The 21,300-nt window shown below is 42.7% G+C and overlaps 2 protein-coding genes across 2 annotated transcripts; one reads left to right on the top strand and one right to left on the bottom strand.

Moving 5' to 3' along the window:
- Nucleotides 1-995: 995 nt before the first annotated feature.
- LOC138894074 (uncharacterized) lies at nucleotides 996-1,436 on the bottom strand. The gene has a single exon (XM_070178748.1). The coding sequence runs from the start codon at nucleotides 1,434-1,436 to the stop codon at nucleotides 996-998; it is 441 nt and encodes a 146-aa protein (XP_070034849.1).
- Nucleotides 1,437-15,127: 13,691 nt separating this feature from the next.
- On the top strand, nucleotides 15,128-15,505 carry LOC138894073 (uncharacterized). The gene has a single exon (XM_070178747.1). The coding sequence runs from the start codon at nucleotides 15,128-15,130 to the stop codon at nucleotides 15,503-15,505; it is 378 nt and encodes a 125-aa protein (XP_070034848.1).
- Nucleotides 15,506-21,300: the final 5,795 nt, after the last annotated feature.

The following is a 21,300-nucleotide window of genomic DNA, read 5'->3' as shown; positions in this document are numbered from 1 at the left end:
AACTTTCAAACTTGTCGATCCATAATGGCCATCGGCTCCATATCATAAGTGAAATCACCATCCAACTGAACCATGCTGAAATCCAAAACATGAGATGGATCACCGACATACTTTCGTAGCATAGAAACATGAAACACTGGATGCACACTCGACAAACTAGGTGACAAGGCAAGCTTGTAAGCCACCTCTCCAATCCTCTGAAGTACCTCAAACGGCCCAATATACCGAGGGCTAAACTTGCCCTTCTTCCCGAACATCATAACACCCTTCATGGAAGAAACCTTGAGCATAACCTTCTCCCCAACCATGAAAGCAACGTCACAAACCTTCCCATCGGCGTAACTCTTCTGTTTGGACTGCGTCGTGCAAAGCCGATCCTGAATCAATTTAACCTTTTCCAAAGCATCCTGAACCAAGTCAGTACCCAATAGCCTGGCCTCCCTCGGCTCGAACAAACCAACCGGATATCGACACTGTCTCCCATATAGAGCCTCATACGGAGCCATATGAATGCTCGACTGGTAGCTATTGTTGTAGGCAAACTCCGTGAGTGGCAGAAACTGATCCCATGAACCCCCGAAATCAATGACACAAGCGCGTAGCATGTCCTCCAATATCTAAATAGTGCTCTTACACTATCCGTCTATCGGAGGATGAAATGTTGTGCTCAACTCAACCTGGGTGCCCAACTCTCGCTGCGTGGCTCTCCAAAATTACGTGCCCCAATCTGAAATGATGGGCACCGGCACACCGTGAAGGCGAACAATCTCACGGATGTAAATCTCAGCCAACCGTTCCGAAGAATAAGTAGTCCCAACTGGAATGAAGTGCGCGGACTTTGTCAACTGATCCACAATCACCCAAATAGCATCGAACTTCCTCGAAGTCCGTGGGAGCCCAACTACAAAATCCATGGTGATCTACTCCCATTTCCACTCTGGAATCTCTAGCCTCTGAAGCAATCCACCCGGTCTATGATGCTCATACTTCACCTGCTAACAGTTAAGGCACCGAGCTATAAATCCCACTATTGCCTTCTTCATTCTCCTCCACCAATAATGTTGTCTCGAGTCCTGATACATCTTTGCGGCACCTGGATGAATGGAATACTGTGAACTATGGGCCTCATCAAGAATCAACTCACGTAGCCCTTCTACATTATGCACATAAATCTGACCCTGCATCCTCAACACCCCATCTTCCCCAATAGTAACATCTCTGGCATCATCGTGTTGAACTGTGTACTTAAGGACAAGCAAGTGGGAATCATCATATTGGTGCTCTCTGATGATATCATATAAGAAAGGACGAGAAACCACACAAGATAGAACCCGACTAGGCTCCGAAATATCTAATCTCACAAAATGGTTAGCCAAGGCATGAATATCAACTACAAGAGGTCTCTCACCAACAGGAATGAATGCAAGGCTACCCATACTCACTGACATTCTACTCAAGGCATCGTCCACCATATTTTTCTTCCCAGGATGATACAGAATAGTAATATCACAGTCCTTTAGTAGCTCCAACCATCACCGTTGCCTCAAATTTAGATCCTTTTGTTTGAAGAAGTGTTGGAGACTCTGGTGATCCGTAAATACCTCACAAGACACACCGTAGAGATAGTGTATCCAAATCTTCAATGCTTGAACAATGGCAGCCAACTCCAAATCATGAACAAGGTAGTTCTTCTCATGGGGCTTCAATTGGCGCGAAGCATAAGCGATCACTCTACCCTCCTGCATCAAGACACACCCAATACCGATCCGAGAAGCATCACAATACATTGTATAAGAGCCTGAAGCTGAAGGCAAAACTAGAACTAGAGTTGTGGTCAAGGAAGTCTTGAGCTTCTAAAAGCTCTCCTCACACTCATCCGACAACCTGAAAGAAGCACCCTTTTGGGTCAATTTGGTAAAGCGTGATGCAATAGACGAGAAACTCTCCACAAAGTGATGATAATAACCGGCCAAGCCGAGAAAGCTCTGAATCTCCATAGCTGAGGACGGTATGGGCCAACTCTGAACCACCTCTATCTTCTTTGGATCCACCTGAATCCCCTAATTGGACACCACCTACCCCAAGAACGCCACTGAACTAAGCCAAAACTCACATTTGGAGAACTTGGCATAAAGCTTCTCCTCCATCAACCGGTGCAACACAATCCTCAAATGCTGGGCAAGCTCCTCCTTGCTACGAGAGTACACTAGGATGTCATCAGTGAATACTATGACAAACCAGTCGAGATAAGGCTGAAACACATTGTTCATCAAATGCATGAACGCGGCTGAGGCATTGGTCAGCCCAAAAGACATCACAAGGAACTCATAATGACCATAACGGGTCCTAAATGGTGTCTTTAGAATATCCGAGTGTCGAATCTTCAGCTGGTGATACCCATACCTCAAAACAATCTTGGAGAACACCCTCGCTCCCTGAAACTGGTCAAATAGATCATCAATACGCGAAAAAGGATACTTGTTCTTAATTTTAACTTTGTTCAATTGCCTATAATCAATGCACATCCGCATAGTACCATACTTCTTCTTCACAAACATAACCGGTACACCCCAAGATGACACACTAGGCCTAATAAACCCCTTTATCAACAAGTTCCTAAAGCTGCTCTTTTTATTCCTTCTTCTCAGCTGGTGCCATACGATACAGAGGAATAGAAATAAGCTGAGTGCCTGACACCAAGTAAATACCAAAGTCAATATCCCTGTCGGGCAGCATACCCGGCAGGTCTACAGGAAACACATCCGAAAAGTCTCGCACCACCGAAACAGAATCAATAGTAGGAGTATTAGCACCAACAACCCTTGCAAAGGCCAAATAAGATAAACAACCCTTCCCAACCATCCGATGAGCCTTCAAATATAAAATCACTCTGCTGGGAACATAGTCTAGAGAACCTCTCCACTCGATCCTTGGCAACCCCATCATCGCCAATGTCACGGTCTTATCGTGACAATCCAGAACAGCATGACATGGAGACAACCAATTCATACCTAAGATCACGTCGAAATCGACCATACTAAGCAATAAGAGATCAACTCTAGTCTCCAATCCCCAATAGTCACTACACACGACCGATGTACACGGTCCACAACAATAGTATCGCCCACTGGCGTATATACATAAACAAATGAAACAAAGGACTCACGGGCATATCCATATAATGAGCAACATACGATGATATATACAAATAAGTGGAACCATGGTCAAATTATACAGAGTCATCTCTGTGCCATACTTAGAAAATACATGTGATCACTACGTATGAAGCAACACCATATGGTCTGGTAGGAATAACATTGAATTGGGCCTGGCCTCCACCTGATCGGCCTCCCCCTCTTGGGCGATCCCTAGCTGACTGAACCCCACCTCGAGCTGGCTAGGCGGGTGGTGAAGTAACTGATGCTGAAGTCGCAGCCTGACTATTCTGCTGCACTGGACCTCCGGGATGATGATGACACTACCTCAACATATTCCCAAACTCCCCGCACTCGAAACAACTCCCCGGTGCTGGTGGTGGGGACTGAATGGAGCCCCGAGCACCGAGATAACTGCTAGAAGGACCTGTCATAGATGAACCCTGAACCGATGGAGCACGGGATGAACTCTGAGTTGGAATGGCACTGAGAGATGACTGACCCTGATGAGCACTAAATGAACCATGGTTGGATGATGCACCACGGTGAGCTGGACGAGTCGTCTGAGCGTGCCTATAAGGATGACCCCTACTGTGCTAGAACTGACCCCAGAAAGAAACACCGCTGAAACCATCTGATCCACGAGGCCTCTTGGCCTTCCTCTCCCCACGCTCCTGACTATAGACCATCTATATATGCTGAGCAATATCAACCACCTCATCTAAAGTAGCACCAGATACCCTCCCCCAAGTCATAAGCAACCGCAGCTTATATGTGAGTCCATCAATGAACCTCCCTATCCTCTCCCTATCAGTGTGAACCAACCAAACTGTGTGACAATCCAACTTAAAAAACCTAATCTCATATTGCATCACAGACTTGCCCTCCTAACGTAGCTGCCCAAACTGTTTGTGCAGCTCCTCCCTGCGAGACTGTGACACAAAATTCTCCACGAAGAGAACGGAGAACTCCTGCCATGTAAGTGGTGCTGCACCGACCGGTCTATGCCTCTCATAATCCTCACACCATCTGAAGGCAGCCCCACTAAACTGAAAAGAAGTGAATGAGACCCCACTGGTCTCCAGAATACTAGTCGTGCGAAGAATCCGCTGGCACTTATCCAAGAAACCCTGGTCATCCTATGACTCGCCCCGCTAAATGATGGAGGTTGGAGCCTCCCAAATCTCTCTAGTCTCCTCTGCTCATCATTAGTCATAACGGGGACCACCTGGGTCTGAGGAACAGCAACCGGCTGGGCTGGTAGTTCCCCCAGTGTCTGGAGTCCATGCATCACCTATTTTGGAGTACGGGCGGCAGGAGTTTGAGTACCTCCCCCGGCCTAAGAAGTGGCTGCTACGGTGTGAGTAGAGACCGCATGAGCAAGGTTGGTGCACACCGTCAAAACCTGAGCCAAGGCCTCTTGAAGGTCTAGAATCACAATGGGCACAGCCGGTGCCTGAGTTGGCCCCACTGGCTCAACCGTATCTGGTACCTTCTCCTGAGCTAGAGCGACTGGTGGATCTGCAGGAGCCTATTGCGATACTAGGCAAGCCGACACTTCAAAATACTTCCACATTTTTAAATGAAAAGTAAGAATAACATAGGTTTAAATGAACAAAACTCTCAAAATGGATAGAAAGTCAAAACCAATATAGAAATTCTTAACATCGGGGTGTCACTGAGTACATGAGTGTCTAAACATCACAATTCTTGGAGTACTGTCTATAATAGTTTGAAACTAAATACATAAGGCAGAAAGATAGGGATGGAGAGACAAGGTCTGCGAAACGCCAGGCAGCTACCTTAATATCTCCACACGATCAACTATACAAAGGTACCAACACCCACTATGTCCGTAAACACCTGGATCTGCACACGAAGTGCAGGGTGTAGCGTGAGTACAACCAACTCAGTAAGTAACAAGACTAAATAAAGGACTGAAAGTATTGACGAGCTTCATATTTATTATTCAATTATAGTAATTTTAACATAGGAAGGTATGCACGCTTTCAAGTTCGACAATTTAGGCCACAACAATTAATCAATGTCAAGTTCAGGTGAAACAGAACATAATATCTCCCAAAAATTACAAGACGGTAATATATGATAGCTGAAGTGCAACAGAAATGAAAGTCAAATGCATTCACTCAGAGCAACAGTCACTCAGTCCTCCCATTCACTCCAACATCACCATCACTCATTCCTCATAGTCACTCATTCCTCTCAATCACTCAGCACTCGACAATCGTAGTCAGTAGGTACCTGCGCTCACTGGGGGGTGTACAGACTCTGGAGGGGCTCCTTCAGCTCAAGCGCTATAACAAGCCAATCATGGCATAAATCAATGACACATGCTACGGCGTGCAGCCCAATCCCATAAATATCCTCACAATCAAGCCCTCGGCCTCACCCAGTCATCAACCTCTCCAGTCTCTCGGGCTCTCAGAAATCATGATAATCAGCCCAAACAGCAATGATATAATGCATCAATAATACCAATAGAGACTTAGATGGAATATGCAAGTAAAACTGTGACATACAAAAAAATAACATTTTAACAGATAATTCAACATGTACATGACCTATGTGGGTCCCTACAGTGCCAAAACATAGCTTAAACATGATTTCTAACATGATTTGTAGTTCTATTTCTCTAATACATGGAGAACGTACGGATAACAACAAATTATTCAACTACACAGTTCCATGGAATAGACCAAGTCACAATTCCTATGGTTTATGCCCACACGCCTGTCACCTAGTATGTGCGCCACCTCAAAACCGAACACATGACACATAATAAAGGGTTTCATACCCTCAGAACCAGATTTAGAACGGTTACTTACCTCAATCCGAGCAAATCTCTACTCCAACACACCCTTGCCTAGCGAAACGGCCTACGAATGCCTCGAATCTAGCCATAAACAATTCGATATAATCAACACGGACTAAAGGAATCAATCCCATAAGAAAAATACTATGTTATTAATCAAAAGTCAAAAGTCGACCCAAATCCCTAACCTCAAACTCCAAAATTCCACCATAAATACACACAAACTAGGTGGGAAAATCAATGGGGAAATACAATTATTGAACAAATTAGATCACAAGTCACTTACCTCAAGAAATCCCTCGAAACTCCTCTCAAGAATTGCCAAATCCCGAGCATGAAATGATTAAAATAGTGAAACATCTCGGAACCCTCATTTATAAGACACTGTCTAGGCTTTTCGCACCTGCGGCCAAATAACCACACCTGCGGGACCGCTTTTGCAGTAAAATCCTTCACTTTTGCAGAAATCACTTAAACCCCCAGGGCCCGCATCTACGCTCCAGGTTCCGCACATGCGGAGGTGCTTCGATGGCCCACCATCTGCTTCTGCGAAAACAAACCTCGCCCGTTAACTCCGCATCTGCGGAGCCTTGCTCGCACCTGCGGGCATGCATATGCGGTTACCCCATCGCACCTGCACCCGGCCCCAGGCCAGCCCAGCTCTACACCTGCACATAAAAAACTGCATCTGCGACATCGCACATACGGCCAACACCTCGCAGGTGCGATCACACTAGAAGAGTCCCAGCTTCAGCCATGCATTTAGTCCCATTTTCGATTCGTTAACCATCTGAAATCAACCCGAGGCCCCCTGGGACCTCAACCAAACATACCAACAAGTCCTAAAAATGATACAAACTTATTCGAGACCTCAAATCACCTTAAACAACATCAAAACATGAATTGCACCCCAATTCAAGCCTATTAAACTAAGGAATTCTAACTTCTACAAACGATGCCGAAACCTATCAAGTCATGTCTGTTTGACCCCAAATTTTGCACACAAGTCACATATGACACCACAGACCTACTCCAACTCCCGGAACTCCAATCCGAGCCCGGTAACCACACGAACCCAAATATATAATTTATTATAAAATCTATAACCAAATTCGTGATCAAATCCAATTTTTACTTAAACCCTAGGTTCTCCACAAAAATTCCACAAAATTTAACTATTTTCCATGTTTAATCTACCCATAATCCATGTATTTAACTTTAAAATGGGTAGAATTTACTTACCTTGTGAAGTTGATGTGGATCCCACACAAATGTTCTCTCAAATGCTCCCAAAACCAAGTGAAAATGTGAGGGAATTAGGCAGTGCCGAATTAAATGCACTCTACTACCCGGCGATTATCATACCTGGGTCACTTAACCCAATAAGCAGTCCCACAGGTGCAGTCCAAAGATTGCATTTGCGATCCCCCACGGCTTTAAGCCTTTTCGCTTTTGCCGACAAGAATCCGCTTCAACGGATTCCTTCTGCTTCTGCAGTCTTCAGCCCATGTGGTCCATTTCCACTTCTACGGAGAACCCCTCGCATTTGCGGCCTTCCCAACTCCATCCCCAAAAGTGCTTCTGCGACCATGGGGCTTCTCCTACGGTCTCACACCTATGGCCATTTCCTCGCAGGTGCGATTGCACTAGACCTGAAGCCTTCAGCAATAACCCTAAGTGCAAACATGTTCCGCACCTCAACCGAATAGCACCCGAGGCCCCCGGGACCATGACCAAACATACCAACAAGTTCTTAAACATAATGAGAACTTACTCGAAGCCTCAATTCACATCAAACAACATCAAAATAATAAATTGCATCCGCATTCAAGCCTAATGAAACTATTGAACCTCCAACTTCTAAAACTATTGCCGAATCATAACAACCAACTCCGAATGAGCTGAAATTTTGAACACTAGTCCCAAATAACACAAGGGTTCTATCCCAACTTCTGGAACCAAAATCCGTACCCTATATCCACAATGTAAACTATCGGTCAAACCCCTTAATCTTCCAAACCTTTAATTTTCTAACTTTCAGCAAAAAGCCTCAAACCAAGCTACAGACTTCAAAATGAACATCCGGACATACGCCTTAGTCGAAAATTACCATACGAAGCTATTAGAACCTTTAAATCCTAATTGCGAGTCCGTTTACTAAAAATGTTGACTCAAGTTAAACTTGGCAACCTTAGGCCACTATTATGGAGCTAAGTGTTCTGAATTCGACCCGAACCCTATCAAAACAAAACCAACCACCCCTACAAGTCATAAAATAGTAAAATTACATACGGGGAACCTTAAATAGGATCACAGGGATCTAGAAAGCATAACGACCGCTTGGGTCGTTACATTCTGCACCTCTTAAACAAACATTTGTCCTCGAACGGGTCTAGAATCATACCTAGAGTGCCAAATAAGTGTGGTTATTCGCTCCGCATGTCCTCCTTGGTCTCCCAATTCTCCTCTTCGACTGGTTGATCCCTCCACTGGACCTTCACTACTAAAATCTTCTTAGACCTCAACTTGCAAACATGCCTGTCAACAATGGCAACTGGCTCCTCTTCATAACCCAAACTCTCATCAAGCTGCATTGTATTGTAATCTAATATATGCGACCTGTCGGCATGGTACCTCTGCTACTTCTCTGCAAATTGACCCTTGACCATCACGTGCGACAATAATATCTAGTTATTTAGCCTAATATGATCCCTTGCCATTGTTAAACTTTAAGATATGCCTACTATATGTGTTCAGCATGAATGATCTTTAACCATTATGTTATTTATACATGTTGCTTGTTATGAGTCCATGCCTTAGGTTCTTGTGAGAAACTAATTCATGCCCAAAATTTGTTCAAATGAATTGCTTTGTGTTGAGTCCTTCATGTATAATATGCTACTTTACTAGAGTCAATTCGTGATACCAATAATGTCCCAACTAGGTCTCTCTACTATTTGTAAAGTTTAATTTTGTTATATGCTCACTGATTGCTTGAGACTGCTGGGATGAATTCCAATATATTAAGCCTATTCATCCTATATGATCAACTAGGATTAGTCCTGATGCTTGTTTGACATGTTAATTTGGTGTTGGCATGAATTCACCTACAATGAGTCCTTGTGTTTTCTTTAAGGTTTTGAGCCTTGTGTTATGACTAATATCTGCCTGACACTCAATATGTTAAGCTTTTCCTGTTCAAGCTAAGTGATTGCTTCCACATGTCCACTAGTCTGTTTGTTATTCTGCTTGGCTGCAAGTTAGTTGTAATCATGTCTTCCTTAGGCTCTCACGTTTAAGGTTTTTCTTTATAACTGCTCCTTACTTGTGTTCCTAAGTAGGGCTCCTCTAAATTTCCTTATTAAGATTCTTATGTCTAAAATTACTCTTTAGGTTAAATCTAAACCATGCTCTTATGTCTAAAATTACTCTTTATGTCTAAAATTCTATTATCTTTAGCTTACTGTCTCTTAACTAGTTCCTTGGGAAATATAGCTTGTATCTATCCTGTATATGATATTCCTGCTGAGACCTTGTGTAACCCTGCCAGTGTGCCGTTAGTCCGGAAGGCTTCTGTTTCTCTGTTATCTACAACTTTAAGGTCTAAGTGCTTTGATTTCAAAGTTAGCCTAGCATATAGTTTGTCACTTATTATTACGCTTGGTTTGGTACTCAAATGGGTAAGCAAGGCAGTCGTATGGGCCTGTTTGCTAAGCCAATTTGGTACTGAGAGCTGAAGCATATCAACAGCCATCTAGAGTGTTGGTCTGCTCATCCAGATAAGATTCCAAGCTTAGTTGAAGGCCCAATTGCACCCCTGGGTATTCTGTATATATGTCGGGCCTGTAGTGATCCTAGTTGGGCTTGTGATCATTCTATTGAGCTTGTAATTATGCTATTTCGGTCTGTAATAACAAATGACGGGGAACATTAGTGAAAAGGGGGATTGGGTACTCTAATTCTCGCATGAATGGGGGGGAAACATGCTTATAGGGTCTAAATGAGTTATTTGCTATCTTGTTTGACATGCTCTATTTCTATACATTGATAGAAAGTATGCTTATATGAACCTAAGTGCTTTTACTTGCTCAATATGTCTTATTTCTGTACACTGTTAGAAAGCATGCACATAAGAATCTAAGTGATTCACTTGTTCACATGCTCTACTCATATATGCTATTAGATAGCATGCCTATAGGATTCAAACATAATTGGTTATTTGCTCAACTTGCTCTATTGCTGTGTATTGTTAGATAGCATGCATATAGGATCTCGTTGAGTAATTAAGAATTGCTTGCATTAACATTTCGTCCGTCCACGTGACTTAGCTAGATACCATGTCTATAGGACTTTAAATTGATTAACAAAATTATCTTTTTATCATATTGCCCGCCTAGAAAACATGCCTATAGGGGTAAACAAAACAAGTACATATTCTTAATTATTTCCTAGATATCAACTGTTTAGAGAACATGCCTATAGGGTTTCACTACTCATTTAGAAAGCATGCCTATAGGATCAAAAGACGAAATGAATTGCAACTCCAAAACTGCCTATGACAGTTTACAGCATAATATGGAACCTTGTTAGCATGAAACTCATGAATGTCTTGCGTGCATTTGTGCCTATGTGTGGTGGCCAACTTGAGCCTTAATTGCAACTATGTGCAGTCCTACCTGTTTTGAATGAGCGCTAGTTTTATCATTTTGAGCATCCTAAGTAAAGTCTAGAACCACCCAAGTAGAAGGTCCAAAGCCTACTGGACCATAAGCATGGGACGGGTAATGCACGCACACGGCGCAATTTAGAATTGAATTAGAACGCTTTAGGTAAACAACTTTAAGATAGTAATTGGGTAGCAGGAGATGATAGTTTGTACCTGCTGAATAACACGAGCAACCCCTACCTTAAGGGAGTTGCGAAGTATTATTTATGTTGCATGTGGTGATCATTTAGGCTAAAACATATAGGACCCCTCCCCCCCGATATACGCTTACTACTTGCACCCCTGTTTATTTGAACTTCGATCAAACAAGGTTGTACCTTATAATCTTCAAAAGATTAGACCAATCTATTATTAAAGTATAGTCTACTTCCTTTATATGCGCAATCTTCTTTATGCTTGTTTCACATTGCAGTTGGATATTTAGACTCCCTCTCTTTCTTTAATTACACGATCACATAGGACAATTATTATCTGATAATCCCACATAGCGTACAATTCAGCCGGGAACCACAATTGTGGATCTCAAAGAGTGCCTAACCCCTTCTCTTCGAGGTAGTTTGAGCCCTTAGCCGATCTTTGGTGATACAAACTAGTTAAAATGGAGTTATTTGCAAACAGGTTCCCTAACACACCTTAAAATTGTTAGGTGGCTACTCTTCTCTTTTAATACCAATTTAAAAGAGTTGTCACATGTTAAAACATGCTTTCGTGAGAAAACGGGGTGTGACAGCATGGCGACTCTGCTGGGGAGATACTTAGGCTCTTACCATAACGGAGTTTTTGCCTGTGTGGATTAATGGGTTATTTGACTTCTCTCATGTACATCCCCTAATATTTCCCTTATTTTCTTAATATTTCTATATCATGTACATCCCCTCCCTATTTCCCTTATTTGCTTAAAATTGCTATATCATGAACATTCCCCTCCCTGTTTCCCTTACTTGCTTAAAATTGCCATATCATGTATCTCTCGTCCCTGTCCCCCCTATTTGCTTCATTTTATTGCGTTCTTGAACTTTTTCATGAGTTATGCTACCTTCTCTCCTTTGTATTTCCTTTTTCTTCTCCTATCCATCTTTATCGCATTATTTACTATTTTTACATGCTTTCATCATGCAAAGTATCTGGCAACGTGTTACTATTTGTTGCATAAAGCATGCTTTCAACATCATACTCAACTCGTGCTTATTATCAACATAGTAGCGCTTGATGAGTGTCTTCCCTTTCCTAAAAAAATACCGTTTAAACCGGAAAGGCTTATTGGCGGTAGACTAGTCAATCAGCGGTGCAGTCGACGGTCTTGTGCCTTTCCCTTTCAAGTCGTCCACTTGAGAGTATCAGTCTAGATCCATTTAGAAACCCCACTCTGATTTGAAATGTAGATGCACCATGCTAAACCTAGTATCGATTGAAACGTCATTGACGCATTAATCCGTTTTGATAAACGTTGTCCAAAGTCCAAAGGGATTTCCACAATCCCAAAGGAAACTATCATATTGTGTACATTACTTGTAGAAAATGTGCCAACATGTTGACCGTTATTGCATAAGTAATCAAATCAGGAGGGGGAAAGGGCTAACCTTTTATTTGTTTGCAGAAAATGAGGCACGCAATTCCCAGGTTTGACTTGGTTCAGAATATCCCACCCCTACTGATTGACTGGTTGAATGACCTTGCACCATGTGACAGAAACCACATAAGGAGAGTGTTGGATAACTTGCCAGCTTTGCTGAATATTCGACCAAAGAGAGAGCTAATTGAGGCATCGCTATGTTTTGGGATGAAAAGAGAGTTGTTTTTTGATTTTTCAGTATATAAATGACTCCTCTTCTAGAAGAGATAGGGGGCTTCGTAAAATTCCCATGGGATAGTCCGGGTCTGTTGGTGCCAGAAAATTGCACTCTTCGTGGCTTTCTGAAAATTCTAGGGTTCAAGAAGAATGCCAAGTTGGTTTGCTAGAAGAAATCCTACATTACTTTTGAGTTTCTCTATGAGCACGGACAAAGTAAATCATACTGTCTGCATCACAAGGAGTTAGCTATAACCTCTCTAGGATGGGAGAATTTACACTCGCTTGGCCATTTTTGCCAGGATCGTGATTGAGGGTATCGAGGGTCAAAAATACACCATCATCCCTATGATACTAGCTAAGATGAACCAAGCCTTGGATCGTGCAAGCATGGGTTTGGACATTTCGAGGCTTGCAATCCTACAAGTTTGGCTGCTAGAGCATTTTCAGAGGGGAGACTTTCGCCAGGAGCTCTTGCGTAGGCTACTGAATGACTACATCGCCAGTCATCACCATAAGAAGATGACATTTGCTCCGGATTGGTTTGCAAAGCCCGAGGATGGTGAAGGTTGGCTACATTTCTTCAATAATTTGACTGACGAATAAGTGCATTAGATGTTCGAGTGGTTTCCTAATGGAGAGTTCATCATCAGATCCAAAGGGACCATTCATTTGGTGCTAATTGGGTTATGAGGCATTTACCCTTACGTTCCTATAAGGGTAATAAGGTAGGCTGGGAGGAAGCAGACCATACCTAGGGTTTCCAATATGGTTCAGTATAAAGTAGACTTCAAAGAGATATTATTCCATTCAAATTTGAGGCTCAGCACATGTGGAACCAAAGGGTCATCGTAGATGGGACACTATCGAATCAGACAGGTACCATGCCGGTCATATGTATTACTACCTCTTATGGTTGGAAGACGACATGACCAGGGACGTCAAATCGGGAATCAATCAAAAAGAAAGAATCGTAGATAAGGTGGATGAGGTTCTGGTAAAGTAAAAAAGGCTACGCAAAAGAGTGTTTGAATCTGAAGCTAAGCATCTAGAAAAACATAAGGTGGATATGGAGGCGATCAAAAAATGGAAGGAGATTGTGAACAAGTTGACAAAGAGGTTGGAGCACTTAGAGAAAGGGTTGATGGAGTTGGAGGAAAATATGAGAAAGAGGATGTGGGACTGCCAAGGTATGGGCTGCGATGAAGGAGGGAAGCTGGAAATGGGTTACTTTTTGTTCGACATGCATGACCTGGGGACTGTGATTGATGGAGTCAATTGAGCAAAGCATAGAGAAGGTCCTTCTGGGACCAACTAGATTAGGGTAAATGCCCTTTATTGCTTTCTAGTTAGATTTTGCTAGATTTCAATGAAATAAGGATTCATGCCATTAGTGACTTTATATTATTATGTCGGTTTAGTAAAGATTGGTTTTAATTATTTTTTGCATTAATGGTATGAGGCAACGTTGGCATAAATTTTCTCCAAGTCTATTTGTCGCTTAGGCCTACCTCGGGCACAACAAGTTCCCCAAATTAGGACGTGAACTATTGCATTCCTTACGTGCTACTTGCTTAAATATTGCAAACAATCTTTTATTTTGTCGTACTGACTTGGTTACCCTTTTTGTTTTTCTTTTGATTATTCCCATTCCTAAAGGTTGGTTTGTGTATTCAGGCATCGTCAGCATACCACACTAGATCGAGAGGTTCTCCACCTCCTCTTCCACCTACCAACCCGAAAAGCAAAGGCAAAGGCAAAGGGAAGATGGACGATTTAAGTGGTAATCAGACGAAAGGAGTACGCCAGGACAAAATGAGTTAGTCCTACGTTGGGAGCAGAAAATCGGGGAGATAAAAGGTGAGCTTGAGTAGGTCTGAAATCTCACAAACCTCTCACTTACTTTGAATGTCCCTGACATCAACCATCAGAACACCACCGCCTAGAATCAAACACCACCCCAATACGCACAAAACCAAGATCCACCACCCCTAGCTCCACAAAATCCTCCTGCAACGCACCAATATCACAACCCCACACCCCCCAAGACCTTAACCCTCCACCGTTACAAACCCCTCAACAACACCAGTATCACACGACCTAGTATCCATAAAAAACCACCTATCATACCCCTCAGAACGTACCACAACCTATCCCCGATCCTTTTCAGACCTCCATCAATGATCACCTATGTACTCAAGCCCCAGAACGCACCAAGGCAGCTCTATATACGTGGAGACCCTACCACACACCCCCACAAAAAACCCTATACATACCAGAACCAACCGAGAAGGACCTGCTCATCCAGAATATGGCGGAAGAGCTAAAGAAGTTGACAGGACTAGTCCAGAGTGTTGAGGGGGGAAAGGTGTTGAAGGCTCGAATTATGAAGACCTGTGTATCCAGCAAGATGTGGAATTGCCGGAGGGTTACAAACCTCCTAAGTTTGAGATGTTCGATGGCACTGGTGATCCCAAGTACATTTCAGGACATACTGTGATAAGCTTGTAGGAGTGGGCAAGAATGAACAAATCCGCATGAAGATGTTCATGCAAAGTCTCGTCGGCGATGCTCTATCCTGGTACGTTAGTCAGAATTCAAAGAAGTGGGAAAACTAGGTAAGCATGGCATCCGATTTCATGGATAGATTCAGGTTCAACACGGGAAGTGAGCCAGACATTTTCTATATCAAGAACCTCAAGAAGAAGCTAAAAGAAACCTTCTGTGAGTATGCTACTCGCTGGAGATCAGAGGTCGCCAAGGTGAGGCCACCACTAGAAGAGGAACAAATGAACAAGTTCTTTGTCAAAGCTCAAGATTCACAGTATTATGAAAGATTGATGGTTATAGAGAATCACAAGTTCTCTGACATCATCAAACTAGGAGAAAGGATAGAAGAGGGCATGAAGAGCGGTATGGTGACTAATTTTGAGGTGCTGCAAGCTACCAATAAAGCCTTACAGTCTGGGGGCATTTCAAGAGGAAGAAAGTGGGTGTCGTGATGGTAGCCAAGGGCCCTAAGTCTCCCTTACCTATCAAACACCTCCACCAACATATCAACCCTTACCTCCAAAATACCATTACCCTACCACCACTTACCACACCTACAATACCCAGCCATAATACTACCATTCATCTCCCCCCGCCCGTCAAAACTACCCAAAACCCCGACCAATTTTTAACGGCAAAACTCCCAGACAATACAGACCTATCGTCGAGCCCATAGCTGAATTATATGAGAGACTGAAGGTCGTTTGTTATGTCAATCCCATTCCTACAACTGCTAAAACCCTTCTTAGTGGGTCAACCCCAACAAGACTTGTGCCTACCATTCAGGCATGAAGGGACATACGATTGAAGAATGTCGGTTAGAAAGATAACATTCGGACACTGATTGACACCAAGGTTATACAGGCAAAGGAGTCTGCACCGACTGTCTGTAATTATCCTCTTCCTAATCACAAGGGTGAGGGGGTGAATGTGATAGAAACTGATGAAGAATAGGATCAAGAAGGATCCATCGGGCTTATCGTAGAGAGGGGCACTCCCAAATCATCTCCTGTCACCCTTTCACTGATTGTGGTACAAGCCAAGGCGTCGTTCAATGACGAGGTAGCTATACCTTTCACTGTGATGGTAGCTCTATCGCCATCCTACAAGTTTAACACCATTTTATGGGATTATGTAGTAGGACAAGAAGAAAAGGAAATTCCAACATGGAGGAGATGGGTGTTGCTCACGGAATGACCAGAACCGGCAGGGTTTACACGACGGAAAATCTTGGAGGAAAAAGTAAATAAATCGCACCAAATACATCGATCATGGAGACGGGTACTGATGATCTTTGGAGAAAGGTACATTTGAGAGAGTACTCTGTTGTTGATCACCTAAACAAGACTCCCTCCCAAATATCTATTTTGTCAGTGTTGCAAAATTCAGATGCACACAAGAATGCTTTGATGAAGGTGTTGAGTGAAGCTTATGTACCTACCAATATCACTAGTGGAGAGGTGGCAAACATTTTGGGGAAAGTTCTAGAGAGTCATAAGATTACTTTCCATAAGGATGAGTTGTCGCCAAAAGTATTGAGTCATAACAAAGCATTGCACATCACTGTACAATATGAAGACAAATTCATTGCTAGGGTTTTAATCGAAGGGGGTTCAAGTCTGAACATATGCCCGTTGACTACTTTGAAAAGATTGGGTATAGGTTTGCATGAAATACAGAAGGGAAGCATGAACGTGAAAGCCTTCAATAGGTCTCAAAGAGCTACTATCGGGGAGATCAACTTGAATATGAAGATGGGCCCAACCTGGTTCGATGTTGAGTTCCAGGTGCTGGATATATCTGCTACCTATAACCTGTTACTAGGACGACCATGGATACATGTGGCTGGGGCAATTGCTTTTACCCTGCACCGAGCTGTGAAATTCGAGTAGAACCATCAGGAGGTGATTATCCACGGAGATGGAATTAACCCTATCTATACCAACCAGTCTATGTCAGCTATCCAGAATCAAATAAAAATTGGGAGGAGAGACATTCCACAACATTGAGCGGATAAACGCAATCGAGAAAGGGCGATAGTGGAGCAACAGGATAGAGAGCATAATGATGTGGTTAGGGTATGAACCAGGCTAGGGTCTCGTTCCTAAGCTTCAAGGGATCACAGAAGCAATACGACTATAATACCATGGCACAACCTTTGGTCTTGGATATGAATACACCATGCAAGAATATAATGATTGAATACCACCATGGAGTGACTTCTACTTCCCATTGAAACAAACCATACCACTGTTGCACCTGAAATTCCACCAGACCAATGTGATTTGGGGATCCGAGGAAGATGACGTTTTGGCCGGCATGACGAATCTATTTCTGGACGAGGGAAATATGGAATGTAGTGCAATCTTGGAGGAGGAGGAGGAGGAATACCTTACAAATTCAGATGGTGGGAGATGGAGCTGTTCTCAGGAATTGGATTGTCGTACCATCACGAGCTCGCCGAGCACCTGGGAAACCTTGGTAGAACTAGCATGATTCATTTTTAAATTGTTTTTGGCATTTAAGACATTTTCAGTGTTTTGGTTTTAACCTTGGTAACCTTGTTTGACAGTTATAAGTTTTAATTAATGCATCATTTCCTTTAGTTTGTTTATATTATTATCTTTTAACATTCGTTCCAGCATAATTATTACATATCCTGATGAACCTACGACTGTGACATGTAATGATACATCGCAACATAAGGAAAGTGATTGGGAAGATGATATAATACCTGAGGAAATTGTCAAAGAAGTAGAGAATTTTGAGAACAAACCAAAGTCCAATCTAGAAAAAACTGAGGCAGTTAACTTAGGGAATGCCGAAACAGTCAAGGAAACTCGAATTAGCATTCATCTACCACCATCAACGAAGGAAGAGTACATCAAGTTTCAAGGGAATATGAGGATATTTTCACATGGTCCTATGATGACATGACAGGGTTAAGTACATCCATTATGGCTCACAAGCTTCCTACCAACCCTATGTGTCTGTCGGTAAAGCAAAAGCTCAGAAAATTCAAGCCAGATATAAGCTTGAAGATAAAATAGGAGGTAACCAAGCAAATCAAAGCCAAGTTCCTTCGGGTGGTCGAGTACCCAACCTATCTAGCAAACATTATGTCGGTTCCAAAGAAGGATGCGAAAGTCAGGGTGTGCGTTGACTATCGAGATCTGTACAGAGCAAGTCCTAAGGATGATTTCCCGTTGCCCAACATACACATAATGATCGACAACTATACCAAGCATGAACTACAATCCTTTGTGGATTTCTTTGCAGGATATCACCAGATTTGGATGAACAAAGAGGACGTCAAAAAGACAGCCTTCATCACACCATGGGGAATATATATTGCTACAAAATGATATTGTTTGGTTTGAAGAACGCCGGGGAAACCTATATGAGGGCCATGACTACTCTTTTCCAAGATATTATACACAAGGAAATAGAGGTGTACGTGGACAACACAATCATAAAGTCTTAGAGGAGTTCGGATCACATAGCAGACCTGAGGAAATTCTTCGACCGGCTACAAAAGTATTATGTGAAGTTGAATCCTGCAAAATGTGCTTTGGGAGTCCCTGCTGGAAAGTTGTTGCATTTCAGTGTCAGTCAGTATTGAGTTGGATCCATTAAAGAGCAAAAAGGATGTAATGAGTTTCCTGGGCCGCCTCAAATATATCAGCCGCTTTATAGCACAGTCAACGGTAATATGTGAGCCAATCTTCAAAATGTTGAGGAAAGATGTTACGACGAGTTGGATTGATGAGTGTCAAAAGGCTTTCGATAGAATCAAGGAATACCTGTCCAAGCCACACATGTTGGTCCTACCAGAGCTCAGGAAACCTCTACTGCTATACCTATCCGTGTTAGATGCATCCTTTGGTTGCGTCTTAGGGCAACATGATGAAACAGGGAGAAAGGAGCAAGCAATATACTATCTGAGTAAGAAGTTCAGACCTTTCAAAGCCCGGTACTCTTTCATGGAATGTGCCTACTGTTCCCTCACATGGATAGCAAAAAAATTGAAACATTACCTCTGCGCATACACCACATACATCATATCAGTGATGGATCCATTGAAATACATCTTTCAGAAACTCATGCCTACGAGTAAGCTAGCAAAGTGGCAGATACTACTGAGTGAATTCGACATCATCTATATGACTCAAAAGGCTGTCAAGGGGGAATCTTTGGCCGACCACATGGCAGTGAACCCCATGGATGGAGAATACAAACCATTAGACATATTTTTCCGATGAGGAAGTGTCGTATATAGGGGAAGACATTGTTGCATCGTATGATGGCTGGAGGATATTTTTTGATAGAGCTGCAAACTTCAAAGGAGTATGCATCGGAGCTATCCTGGTATCAAAAACTGGTCAACATTACCCGGTATCCACCAAGATAAAGTTCTCGTGCACCAGTCATATGGTAGAATATGAGGCTTGCATCGTATGACTCAGATTGGCCGTCGATAGGAATATTCATGAATTGCTGGTAATCGGAGATTCAGATATGCTAATACATCATGTACTCGGAGAATGGTCCACCAAAAACACCAAGTTATATATGTACCTACACTGTGTACTAGATCTGATAAAGAGGTTCACAAAAATAGAGTTCAAATATGTTCCGAGAATTCAGAACGAGTTCGCAGATGCGCTGGCTACCTTGTCTTTTATGATACAGCACCCAAACAAGAACTTTATTGATCCCATCCCAATAGAAATCCGTAAGAAGCCATATTTATGTGCTCATGTTGAAGAAGAGTTCGATGGAAATCCATGGTTTCACAATATCAAGGAGTATTTGGAGAAAGGAGAATACCTGAAAACTTTTACACACACTTAGAAGCGTACGCTTCGAAGATTGGCCAACCATTTCTTTCAGAATGGAAGAATTCTGTATAGAAGGACTCCTGACTTGGGTATGCTACAATGTGTATATGCCAAGGAGGCATCTAGGTTGCTCGAAGAGATACACGCAGGACCTGCGGACCTCACATGATTGGGTTCATTCTAGTTAAGAGGATATTGAGAGCAGGATATTTCTGGATGACTATGGAGATAGACTGCATCAAATATGTGCAAAAGTGCCACCAATGCCACGTAAATGCTAATACGATACGGGTGCCACCCAACAAACTCAATGCACCAATTTCACTTTGGCCTCTCTCCGCTTGGGGGATGGATGTCATCGAACCAATTGAACTCGCTGCTTCCAACGGACATTGATTTATCCTGGTGGCCATAGATTACTTTACAAAATGGGTTAAAGCCACTTCCTATAAAGCTGTGACTACGAAAGTCGTAGTAGACTTTGTTCGAGATTGTATTGTTTGCTGATTTGGAGTACCTGAGTTAATCATTACTGAAAGTGCTTCCAATCTCAACAGTTATCTGATAAAAGTTATGTGTGAAACATTCAAAATCAAGCACCGGAACTCTACAGCATATAGGCCACAGATGAATGGAGCCATAGAATCCGCCAACAAGAATATAAGGAAGATATTAAGGAAGATGGTGGAAAATTACAAGCAATGGCACGAGAAGCTACCGTTTGCCTTGCTCGGGTACCGCACCATGATCTGCACATCAATTGGGGCAACTCCCTATCTATTGGTCTATGGTACCAAAGTTGTCATACCTTCCGAGGTAGAGATTCCTTCCCTAAGAATCATACAGGAAGCCGAGCTCAGTGAAGCGGAATGGATACGAAACTGCTATGAGAAATTGTCTCTCATTGACGGTAAAAGGATGAATGTGGTGTGTCACGATCAACTCTACCATAATAGAATGACAAGGGCTTTCAACAAGAAGGTTAGACAGAGGCAATTCATACTGGGCAACTGGTGTTAAAGAGGATCTTCCTGCATCAGGTTGAAGAAAAAGGAAAATTCTGACCTAACTAGCAAGGCCCTTACATGGTTCACCGAGTACTAACAAGAGAAGCACTCATACTTGCAGAGATGGATGTAGGAATATGGCAAAAACATATCAATTCAGACGCCGTCAAGAGATATTACATTTGAGATTATATTCGCACTTTCTTTTGATGTAACATGAACTACGCTTGACCTGGTTCCCGTTTAAGAGGGGATACGTAGGCAGCCCTATGGGTTTGGTCACATCATAATAAAATCTTCATTCCCCTCTATGTTTAGGAACTGTAGTAAGATTTTGAGTTTTCATCAATCTCGTTACGTCAAGGATCACCGAGAAGTGCATCGCCGGGAGTATACATT

This window comes from Nicotiana tomentosiformis, chromosome 6 (genome assembly GCF_000390325.3).
Source record: "Nicotiana tomentosiformis chromosome 6, ASM39032v3, whole genome shotgun sequence".
In the NCBI taxonomy this organism is placed as follows: domain Eukaryota; kingdom Viridiplantae; phylum Streptophyta; class Magnoliopsida; order Solanales; family Solanaceae; genus Nicotiana; species Nicotiana tomentosiformis.
Note: the sequence above shows the minus strand (reverse complement) of the source record. Positions and strands in the feature narration are given on the sequence as shown.